This window comes from Orcinus orca, chromosome 1 (genome assembly GCF_937001465.1).
Source record: "Orcinus orca chromosome 1, mOrcOrc1.1, whole genome shotgun sequence".
NCBI classification, from domain to species: domain Eukaryota; kingdom Metazoa; phylum Chordata; class Mammalia; order Artiodactyla; family Delphinidae; genus Orcinus; species Orcinus orca.
Window position 1 is genome coordinate 37,126,017 of NC_064559.1, and position 12,578 is coordinate 37,138,594.

The 12,578-nt window shown below is 37.3% G+C and overlaps 1 protein-coding gene across 30 annotated transcripts in view; it reads left to right on the forward strand.

The window, feature by feature from the left end:
• The first annotated feature begins 428 nt into the window (after positions 1-428).
• The window catches only part of CR1 (complement C3b/C4b receptor 1 (Knops blood group)), a 276,865-nt gene continuing 264,715 nt past the window's right edge, over positions 429-12,578 (forward strand). For 29 of the 30 annotated variants that reach the window (XM_049702725.1, XM_049702719.1, XM_049702827.1 and 26 more), the window contains exon 1: positions 431-631. In XM_049702725.1, coding sequence (XP_049558682.1) covers positions 514-631 — 118 coding nt within the window. In that variant the 5' untranslated portion in view covers positions 431-513. Of the gene's footprint in view, positions 632-12,578 lie in introns of all 30 variants that reach the window. The other variant, XM_049702830.1, reaches the window with a different exon arrangement.

The following is a 12,578-nucleotide window of genomic DNA, read 5'->3' on the forward strand; positions in this document are numbered from 1 at the left end:
TCAGTGGCTTGGTGTATCTCAATTCAACATGAAGAAATTGGTTCTTCATATTCCCTGTACACTGAGCATGCTGCCTGCAACTGTTGCTTCAACAGAGAAAGCAGGTATTTCTTTAGGTGACCTACCCACGTGGATTCTTGAGAAGGGGAAAAGTCGTGCAGGGGTGTATAAAAGCGAAGTTGTGAGAATCCACCGCCTTTGTCTGGAACTGCCCATCCTCACATGCGGAATACATCAAGGAGCTGAAAAGGCTGCCAGATTTTCCTCCTGTACCTGGATCTCTAAGGTGGTCTTTGGGAGTGATACTTGTTAGAAACAATGCAAACTGCGAGTAAACAAGACCTTGCTCACCAAGGGGAAGTTGTGGTCAAAAGCTTTTTGTCCCGGAACCTCCGCCACGCTTCTCAGACTCTGGGAGCGGAACCGTGTGTGTGGTACTTCTCTCGGCTGCACTTTCCCCTGACTTCGATTTTCTCCGAGATCGCATCTGGTTACTAGAGGCCCTTGGGGACGATGGGAGCCACTTCTCCAAGGAGCCGGGAGCCTCTCCTGCCGCCAGCGTTCCCTACCTTCTGCCCCGGAGGAGCCCTCCTGGCGATTCTGGTGCTGCTCGAGCTGCCGGCGGCCTGGGGTGAGATGCGGGCGGGCGTGGGAGCGGGCGCGGCGGGCACTACCTCGCTGGCCCTCGCGTCCGAAGTGTCTCTTTCCATCCGCTAGGCGCGCGAGAAGGCAAGTCGGCTCCGGGATTCCCCTCTGTGTCCCGGGACCCTGCTGGCACTGGTCGAATTCCTCTCGTCGGGGGGCTTATGTTGTGCTCAGCGCAGACGATGAACAGGTGCTGCACGGAATTGTTTGCCTTTGTGTTAATACAGAGACTGGCTTATAGCAGTGCGGCGCTGATCACAAGGAAAGAAAGGGGGGTTGGAAATTCGACAAACTTGGGTTCTAATCCTAGAAACATATTAATTGTGAGGAAAGTTGCTACATGTGTTTCGTCATCTGTCAATGCGAATACTGATCTCTGTACCTCATGGAGTTGGTACCTAAATGGCATAAAGCGTGTCAAAGGTCTAACACAGGGCCTGCCACTTGATTTCTATCGTCATTACTTCAGCTCTTTGTTCATGAGAGTGTTTGGACAAGCAGTCCAGGGGGTGCAATTATCACCTGAAAAGTGCCCTGCATCCGGCTATATTCACCCCACCCACACCCCAAACAACCACTGCCATCATTACAGATCCCAGGTGCTTGGGGTTAGAAGAGCTAGCTAAGCTGCAGAACCCTCAGTGTAACGGTTACCAGTAGAAGGAGAGTGTAGAGATGTTTACATATTGTCCTATTTTAGTCAATTGTTTAGAACAAAACTATCATGAAAATTTTGATGTGGCATCCTCCCTTCCTTCCGTTAGCTTCAAACAGGTAAACAGAGATTAGAACCCTTCTCTTCTTATTTTTGGCTTTCCTAGAAGTCTTCTTAGTTGCTTAGACTCTTGTCAACATCTTGGTTGAAGAGACAGTCTTTTTTTGCCCAGCCTCTTCTTGACAACTCAGTTTGCTCTTCGCAGTCACTAGACGTTTTGCATTCATTATTTATTTATTTATTTATTTATTTATTTTGCGGTACGCGGGCCTCTCACCGCTGTGGCCTCTCCCGCTGCGGAGCACAGGCTCCAGGTTCCGGACGCGCAGGCTCAGCGGCCATGGCTCACGGGCCCAGCCGCTCCGCGGCACGTGGGATCCTCCCGGACTGGGGCACGAACCCCTGTCCCCTGCATCGGCAGGCGGACTCTCAAACACTGCGCCACCACGGAAGCCCCATTCACTACTTGATTGTGCCTTCTCTTCTAAGAGGAAAAGGGAAACCAAGTTTCCAAAGAAATTGCTATTAATATCTTATCTCCTTAGACGTCATAAAAGAACCTGTTCACTGAAGAAATGGGATAAAACCTAAAGCTTTATTTTCAGAAGAGAAGCATGCCAAGTAAGTTAAGCAATCTGTGCTTATAATTTTTGTGGACTTTGTGGCTATCTGGCTCCCTTCTTACTGGAATGTTGTTGTAGCCTGTCCATGTTTATTAAATTACTATTACAGTACAATCACAGACACTATTTTTTTCAATGTCAATTTATCTCTTTATTTTTAATGTAACATTTGTTCAATTTATAGAACTAATTTTTTTTAACATCTTTATTGGAGTATAATTGCTTTACAATGTTGTGTTAGTTTCTGCTGCATAACAAAGTGAATCAGCTATATGTATACATATAACCTCATATCCCCTTCCTCTTGTGTCTCCCCCCGACCCTCCCTATCCCACCCCTCTAGGTGGTCACAAAGCACCAAGCTGATCTCCCTGTGCTATGCAGCTTCTTCTGACTAGCTATCTATTTTACATTTGGTAGCGTATATATGTCAGTGCTACTCTCTCACTTCGTCCCAGCTTACCCTTCTCCCTCCCCGCCAGACACTATTAATTACAAAACAAAATTTCCTAAGGTCATCATAATAACTTCAAAATGTGAAACAGCCTAAACTAAACTATCTAGTAATTTACTTGCCAAAGTAATTTAGCTAAAGAAAATGCTGATGGAATGCTGACAGTGTGCACAGCACTTTGGAGTTTGAAAGAAATGTAAGAGAGAGCTATGCCTCCAAGGTGTATGCATACAGGGTGGTAGGGTTGTGGGGTTTTATGAAATCTCCTTAATTAGGAGGCCAGGGCTCTGGTTTGCCCAGCCTCTGCTACTTACTAGCTGGGAGACTTGAACCCAGCAAGTCAATTAACATTCCTGATCTTGAGAGTCCACACATATAAAATAAACATAATTGGCATTCTGCTATCTGAGAGGGTTATTGTAAAAATCAGATGAGGTAGTGTGTGTGACAGGGTTTTATAACCTGAAAATCCCCACGGGGATCTACAAAACCATTACTAAGAAGTCACACAAGAGCGTGAAGGCCATGGGGTGATTGAAAAGGGAGATCCAGTGATCTTAACCTGAGTGGAAGGAGCATGGCTTTAACAGCACTAGAGGAGTGAATCCAAAAAAAAAGATTGTAAAGCATGTTTCACAGGGATATTTATTTTACATAAAAATTAGCACACTAGTTAAGCATTGCTAGGACCACTTTGCACATGGAGCAGACTCTGATGCCCTCACTTGGTAAATATACATGTTTAAATATATTTAACATTTAAATATACATAATATAACATGTTACATATAAATTAACAATATAATTATGTTATATTCTGTAATATAACATACTGTTTTATATACATAAATTGTTATATTCATATTATAAAACATATGCTATATTTATGCTGTTATATAATATAGCATGTATGATTACATTGTATATTGCAAACATATAATTATATATAATAGCTTTATTAAGTTATATTATATATTATAATGTAATATCTAATATTAACTTCTTATAGTTTGTATAGATTATATATAATATTAATCTATATAATATATAATGTGCATATTAAATATCATATATTATTTAATACCAAAGTATATATTATATTATGCCATATAGAAAATCTAATGTATGTTATACATTATAACAAAGTACGTAGTACATATTATATAATACACCAAATATATAACATTTAATATATATCATAAAATATATAAATATATTTAAATATTTAAATATAAAATATTTTTAAAAATTTTAAAGTGCATGCTCTTTTTTCTTTAACTTAAAGAGTTACTTAAGCAAAACATTTTCAGGTCCCTTCAAGAAAGGAGAGTATGCAGTATGGGGAGCAGAGCATACTCCAGGTTGTCAGCTCATGTTTGAACAGACATGGAAGAAATAAAGGGTAGTTTGTACTTATAGTATAGAATAAATCAACCTGCCTTGAGTAGAAGTTTTGAGTCAGGTGTATTTCAAAGTGGACTGTGTCATCCAAGACAAAAATCACAATGAGATGACACTATACACCCACCAGAATGGCTAAAACTTTAAAAACTCACCATGCCAAGTATTGGCTATAAGGTGAAGTAACTAGCATTATCATACATTGCTCATTGGTAAAATGATACAACCACTTTGGAAACAGAGTTTTGGCAGTTTCTTTAAAAGTTAAACACACATGTATCTAAGCATTTCACTCCTAGGTATTTACTCAAGAGAAATGAAAGCATATGTCCTCATAAAGACTTGTTCATGAATTTTTATAGCGGTTTTATTTGTAACAGCCAACAATTGGAAACAATTCAAAAGTCCTTCAACAACTGAAAGGGTAAACTAAATTAAGGTGTATTTTTGCAACTGAATGTTATTCAGCAAACAAAACAAAACAAAACCATGCAAATTTTTATATGCAACACCTGGATTATTCTCAAAATAATTATGCTATGTGAAAGCTAGACAAAAATAAAAAGTACAAACTGAGTGATTCAGTTTATAGAAAATTCTAGAAGTCAGATCAATCTGTGTAAGAGGAAGCAGGTTGGAGGTTGCCTAAAGAAGGAGATAGAGAGATGGATGGATTACAAAGAAACATTAGGAAACTGTAGGGAGTGTGAGGGAAATGTTTGTTGTCTTGATTATGGTGATCATTTCATGGTACATACATATGTCAAGAGTCATCAAATTGTACACTTACTGTATTTAATATATCTTAATAAAGCTATACAAAAAGTTTTTTTGTAAACTCTTGTATATCTTGAGTTTACAGAGTCCATATTAATATAGTTATCATAGGAACCATCCATAATTTGAGGGATTGGCAATGAAGAAGGAAAAAGAAACTAGATCAAGCTTTCTCAGGTGAAGTTTCATATATTCTTTTTTATTTGGGATATTATCCAAATTTGAATTTTTAATTATTCCATATGCTATACCCAGAACTCAGGTAAGAATTTTAGGTAATTAAAGGAAAGTAATGCCATTCCAAGAACTATCCATTCCATTTGCTTTTTTGTTTTAGATCTCTGTCTTCTCCTTCTGAGCTTTGCTGTGACATTCAGCCTCTCCTAGTAAAACTTTTGGCACCAGAAGATCCATTTGGAATCTTTTCCCTTGTCCAGCATCAATGGATGAGATGAATATCAAAATTACACTCATCCCACATATCAACTAAAGAAAAGTTGAAGGCATAACATTTGGAATCACAGGAGTTGTTTTTTACTTAGTAGTTTTTCCTGTTTGTCACGGTGGTTCTCAAAGTGCTGTTATCTATCAAAATCACCTGTGAAGCTTTTTGAAAAGATAGTTTCATGGGCTGTAACCCACAACCACTGAATTAAAGCTTTTAGGGATATAGCCCGGACTCTTGATTTTTTTGTTTTGTAGGTAATTCATCATTCATCTATTCATTGCAACAAATATGCACAGACTGCTTATAATTGAGTGCTAGGCACCTGGACTAGGTATTAGTTTAGAGGAGCAAAAATCATGGGGCTTCTTGCCTTCATATTATGCATGTCTAATATGCATGTCTAATACCTATTGAGAGAAATAGATATTTTTAAAAGCACATAAATATAAAAAACACAACTTACAGTAAGTAATATAAAAGGAAAAGTAAACTGCCCAATTAGAAATTATTATGGGGGTGGGCAGAGGGAAGTAGTCCAGATTCAAAATCCCTGGGAGGGTCAGGGAAAGCTTCAGAAAGGAAGCAGGATTTTAGCAGAGACCTGGAAGAAGAGTGAAAGTCAGAATGAAGATAAAAGTAATCACATGGAGGGAATATCACAGAAAGAAGAAAGAACATATATCTTAAAGAAGGGGGAGAATGGATTGTGGCGGGGAAGGACTACAGCTCAGTCAGAGGAGACAGTGGTACAAGATGAGGAAAGAAACATAGGCAAGGGCACTCGTGCTTAACAATTGCTGGTTTAATAAAGAGAATGTGTAGTGATAGATATAAGACTGTCTAATATTAGGAAAAATAATTAAGAAATATGAGCTTTCTTGGATCACCATCCTTTGCTTAAGTAGGGTACACAGATTAAGTCCCCTAATTCTGATTAAAGCCATTAAACAGGAAAAAGCAACTTAGCAACTCTGTAGGCCTAATGGCTAGTTGGATCCAGTTTCTTCAGGAATTCTCATGTCTGTCAGTGGTCCCGTGGGAACCATGATAGAACTCATGGGTTGCAGAGATTAAATCCCAGCCTGAATCTGGGACACACTCATTCAGGAGAACTTCTGAGATCACTGGTCACTGAGGTCCTTCAGGGCTTTTCCAACTAGACAAGTTTATTCTAAACTAGCTCTGAACACCTAGGTAGAAAATAAGCTCTTGGAAGCAAAGGGAGCATGCCCACTTTTGCAGAATATTCGAATCTACCTGTTAGCATCTACCTTTCTCTATGGATGATAACTACTATAACGACAATTTATTAAGTGCTTTCTATGTATAAGATGCTACTAAATACTTTGCATCTTTGACCCTCTCAGTGAAAGTACTAGGTAAATATTATTATCACTTTTATGAAGGTGAAACTGAGGCTCAGAGAAATTTAAGCTGCTCATCTAAGACACCACAGCTAGTAAGTAGAAGACATTAGATTCAAAGCCAGGTCTCTACAAATTCAAACTTTTTAACACCGTGTACCATTATCTTTTGTGTTAGTTTCTGATTGCTGCTATAACAAATTGCCACAAACTCAGTAGCTTAAAACAACAGAAATTTATTCTCTTAAAGTTCTGGAGGTCAAAATCTACAGTGGGTCCATAGAGTTGTGTTCTTTCTGGATGCTCAAGTGGAGTATAGGTTTCCTTGCTCTTTCTACCTTCCAGAGGCAGTGTACAGCCTTTGGCTCATGGCCCCCTTTCTCTACTTTCAAAGTCAGCAGCACCCCATTTTCAAAACTTCTTCGGTCTCCTTTGATCCTTTGCTTCTTTCCTATAAGGACCTTTGTGATTAAATTTAGGGTCCATTCAAATAATCCAGGATGATCTTCCCATTTCAAGGTTTTTAACTGAATCACATCTGCAAAGCGCTGTTGCCGTCCTATGTAACATTCACAGTTTCCAAGGATTAGGGCATGGATGTTTTGGGAGCTCATTATCTAGCCTACCGCATATTTCCACACAGATTTTCAAAATTTTAGCTGAGCCTGCTGAGGGAATCCATTGCCATTAGGGTCCGGGTTAGCAGCAAATGGTTACAGCCCAGCAAACAGCCTGCAGTGTGTACATTGATTATGACTAGTGTTAGTTTAAAATGTATGTAGAATTTAAGTACATGATAATGATAGAACAAAAGACAGGAGGGAAGTAAATGGAGTTAGCATTTTCTATGGTTCTTACATTGTTGGGGAAGTTATAATTGTTAATTACATGTCACTATGTTAAGGATGCACATTATCTTTTTTTTTAACATCTTTATTGGAGTATAATTGCTTTACAATGGTGTGTTAGTTTCTGCTTTATAACCAAGTGAATCAGTTATACTTACACATATGTTCCCATATCTTTTCCCTCTTGTGTCTCCCTCCCTCCCATCCTCCCTATCCCACCCCTCTAGGTGGTCACAAAGCACCAAGCTGATCTCCTCGTGCTATGCGGCTGCTTCCCACTAGCTATCTATTTTACGTTTCATAGTGTATGTATGTCCATGCCACTCTCTCACTTTGTCCCAGCTTACCCTTCCTCCTCCCCATATCCTCAAGTCCATTCTCTAGTAGGTCTGTGTCTTTATTCCCGTCTTACCCCTAGGTTCTTCATGACCTTTTTTTTTTTTTCTTAGATTCCATATATATGTGTTAGCATACGGTATTTGTTTTTCTCTTTCTGACTTACTTCACTCTGTATGACAGACTCTAGGTCTATCCACCTCACTACAAATAAGTCAATTTCATTCCTTTTTATGGCTGAGTAATATTCCATTGTATATATGTGCCACATCTTCTTTATCCATTCATCCGATGATGGACACTTGGGTTGCTTTTATATCCTGGCTATTGTAAATAGAGCTGCAATGAACATTTTGGTGCATGACTCTTTTTGAATTATGGTTTTCTCAGGGTATATGCCCAGTAGTGGGATTGCTGGGTCGTATGGTAGTTCTATTTTTAGTATTTTAAGGAACCTCCACACTGTTCTCCATAGTGGCTGTATCAATTTACATTCCCACCAGCAGTGCAAGAGTATTCCCTTTTCTCCACACCCTCTCCAGCATTTATTGTTTCTAGATTTGTATTCTGTTGTTTTTGGATGGAATGTCCTGTAAATATCAATTAAGTCCATCTTGTTTAATGTATCATTTAAAGCTTGTGTTTCCTTATTTATTTTCATTTTGGATGATCTGTCCATTGGTGAAAGTGGAGTGTTAAAGTCCCTTATTATGAATGTGTTACTGTCGATTTCCCCTTTTATGGCTGTTAGTATTTGCCTTATGTATTGAAGTGCTCCTATGTTGGAGGGATGCACATTATCTTTAAAGGAACAATAAAAGTAGATTATTATTATGTTCATAATAATCTAATAAAAAGAAATAAGTAAAATAATAAGTACAATTGATAATCAGTAAGAAGGCAAAATAGAAGAGAATAAAGCACATAGAAAACATAGGATAAATAAAAAACAAATAGTAAGATGATTGATTGAGTCCCAAAGACATCAATAATTATATTAAATATAAACAGACAATTCCACTTTAAATACAAAGACTGTCATACTACTACATTTCCCAAACTGTGGGCTGAGGTACCCTGGTGGCCTTCATAAATTCACAGGAGACCTAAGGAATATTTTAAATTTTCAGTGGAAACAAAGCAATATTTGATATCTCTCACGTATTTTGCAAACTGCTAGCTCAGAGTAGCTCCCAGTTACATTAGGTTGCAGAAAGTTCTGCTTGGTGACATCAAATCTTTGCAATGCTGGGTTTTCAGCAGTGACTGTGATAAAGAAAAAGTACCAAATGAAAATTAATGGTATAGGAAATTAGGTGGCAGTTTATAATCTGATTCCAAGGTTTGAGAAGGTGAGCAGTGTCTAACATTCTATTACTAAGAATTATGGTGGGCACAAGACTTATTAAGTGGTTTGGGTCCAGTTATTTAATAAATAAAACTGTTAAGTATTTCTTTTTTGGCTAGGAATGACGTGAACAAATTACTAAGACCCCAAGAGTGCTGTGAACTAAGTTTGGGAACATCTATCATAATTAATTAAAAATAAAAACTACAGGGAATTCCCTGCTGGTCCAGTGGTTAGCACTCTGTGCTTTCACTGCCAGGGCCCAGGTTCAATCCCTGGTCAGGGAACTAAGATCCTGCAAGCTGTGCTGTGCAGTCTAAATAAATAAATATATAAATAAAAGAATAAATAAAAGTAAAAACTATGCGTTCCATACAAAACAAATAATATATATGTTCAGAGACAGAATGAATGAATATAAAAAGATGGAAAACACATTATGCAAAAATGAACCAAAAGAAAGCTGATTTGACAAATGTGGCATTATGACAATCTTTGTCTTTAAATTATCATTGTGTGTTTATATTTAAAATAGTTATAGATATATTGAGGATTAAATCTACAAACTTTTTATTTGTTTCTTAATTGCCTTATAACTAAAGTAGACAAAATAGAATTTGAGTCAAGATACATTACTAAAGAGAGATATGTTCTAATAATAAAAGAGTCTATCTACTAGAAAATATAATTTTAAAATATATAAAGGTACATTACTGTACCTAAATAAAAATGTTAAAAATATGTATATATTAATATATAAAAGTAAAAAAATGGACAGAGTTAGAAAAAGAAATAAGACACATGTACAATAGATGGAACATTATCTGGTAGAATAAGCAGACCTCCAACAAATCAGTAACTGTGTAGAAGACTTAAACAAATATTAACAGATTGTCCCTCACTGATATACCCAGGGCACTGCACCCTCTACCACAGACACATATTTTTTACATACACCTACAGTTATCTCAGTTGATCATACGCTGAGCCATAAAAGAAACTCAATCAATCTCAAAACTTGTTAATAAATATACAGCTAAAAACATTCTTCAAATGGTTGTAAATTCTGCAAAACATTTCTAAGTAAACCATGGGTCATTGAAGAAACTACAATGGTCATTATCAAATATTTTAAACTGAAAAAAAAGACAATATGACACATTAAAACTTGTGCAATACAGCTAAATCGATGCTTAGAATAAAAATAATAGTCTGAAGCTTTTTTTAGACTATGAAAAGCTGAAAATAAAAAATTCTAAGTAATTATCTCAAGAAATTCATTTTTTAAAAAAGAACACCAAATAAACTCAAGAAAATTTTAGTAAAAATAAAATGAAGATAAACATAAATCAACAAAGCCAAAAGTTGGTTCTTTGAAGACTGAAAATATTGACCAGTTAATTGATTGGTTTCAATCTATCCTCCATTATTTGAATTAATTAGTAGGAAGTGTGGGGAGGAACAAGAGATTAAAAAAAAAAAGATTTTAAAAACTAAAGTAAAATGGTATTTTTCCAGCATATATTTCTTCTTGATTACATATTGATTGACTCTAAATGGTATTTTTATTACTTTAACTTAAACCTATGAGGTCTTAAGGGGTAGTAGCTGAGTCTAATATTTAAAATATGCACTTAAAAATATGCTTTCATAGTTGTTGAGCTTTGTCTACAAATCATGTGCTGAAATTTCTTTGTGCTGACTTGGCAACAGACTTCCAACATAGGTTACTGCTATGTCTATGAAACATACTGGAGAAAAAAAGAGAAAGTAGCATAGAAATTTCTACAATAACTATTTTTTTAACTCAAACACATATTGTTTACTTTATTTCTTTAACAATAAAACAGTAATAATGACACAATAATTTAGTTGTAACAAAGCACTCAACAGAGCAAAATAAAAACAAAGCTAATTAAGGAGGCAGAGCTTCAGCTCAAGTTACTCATCTCCTTTAAACAGGAAAAACTATCATTAGTCTAGTGGTTCTCAAACAGGTCTGCCCATTTGAGGAATGAGAGGAAGGAGAATTGGTTCTTAAAATAAATAGCTACATCCAAAGCCCACCTCAGAACAATTACATGTGAATCTCTCAGGAGTGGGGCCCATTCAAAACTTTTTGAAGTGTTGTCAGTGTTTATAACTACAAGTCTAATGTAATAAGCGTGAAACACCATATCCTCAAAACAATCCAAAACCAAGGAATTTAAAGAAAAGAAAAGAAAAAGAAATATGATAAATTTCTTTCCTCTTATCCTGGGAAAAGGGGGAAGGAAGCACTTACTCATTTCTCCTTGTTTTTTATCCATTTTTGATTGCCCAAAGTCAAGTTTAACAAATGTTAAATATTGGAACTTATGCAAATATCCTACCCAATTAAAATTTTCACTACTTTACATTTAGAAAGCTCTTTTAAAACAATACAAGGGGGAAGGAGCTTCAAGATGGCAGAAGAGTAAGACGTGGAGAGACCTTCCCCCCCACAAATACATCAGAAGTACATCTACATGTGGAACAACTCCTACAGAACACCTACTGAACGCTGGCAGAAGACCTCAGACCTCCCAAAAGGGTCTCAGTGCTCTGACCGGGTGTCAGGGCAGTGCCTCTGAAGTGGGAGAGCCAAGTTCAGGACATTGGTCCACCAGAGACCTCCCAGCTCCACGTAATATCAAACGGTGAAAAACTCCCAGAGATCTCCATATCAACACCAACTCCACTAAACGACCAGCAATCTACAGTGCTGGACACCCGATGCCAAACAACTAGCAAGACAGGAACACAACCCCACCCATTAGCAGAGAGGCTGCTTAAAATCATACTAAGTTCACAGACACCCCAAAACACACAGCAGATGTGGACCTGCCCACCAGAAAGACAAGATCCACCCTCACCCACCAGAACACAGGCACTAGTCCCCTCCACCAGGAAGCCTACACAACCCACTGAACCAACCTTAGCCACTGGGGACAGACACCAGAAACAACGGGAATTACGAACCTGCAGCCTGCGAAAAGGAGACCCCAAACACAGTAAGTTAAGCAAAATAAGAAGACAGAGAAACACACAGCAGAGAAAGGAGCAAGGTAAAAATCCACCAGACCAAACAAATGAAGAGGAAATAGGCAGTCTACCTGAAAAAGAATTCAGAATAATGATAGTAAAGATGATCCAAAATCTTGGAAATAAAATGGAGAAAATAAAAGAAACATTTAACAAGGACACAGAAGAACTAAGGAGCAAACAAACAATAATAAACAACACAGTAAATGAAATTAAAAATTCTCTAGAAGGAATCAGTAGCAGAATAACTGAGGCAGAAGAATTGATAGGTGACCTGGAAGATAAAAGAGTGGAAATAACTACTGCAGAGCAGAATAAAGAAAAAAGAATGAAAAGAATCAAGGACAGTCTCAGAGACCTCTGGGACAATATTAAACACACGAACATTCGAATTATAGGGGTCCCAGAAGAAGAAGAGAAAAAGAAAGGGACTGAGAAAATATGTGAAGAGATTAGAGTTGAAAACTTCCCTAATATGGGAAAGGTAATAGTCAATCAAGTCTAGGAAGCACAGAGAGTCCCATACAGGAAAAATCCAAGGAGAAACATGCCAAGA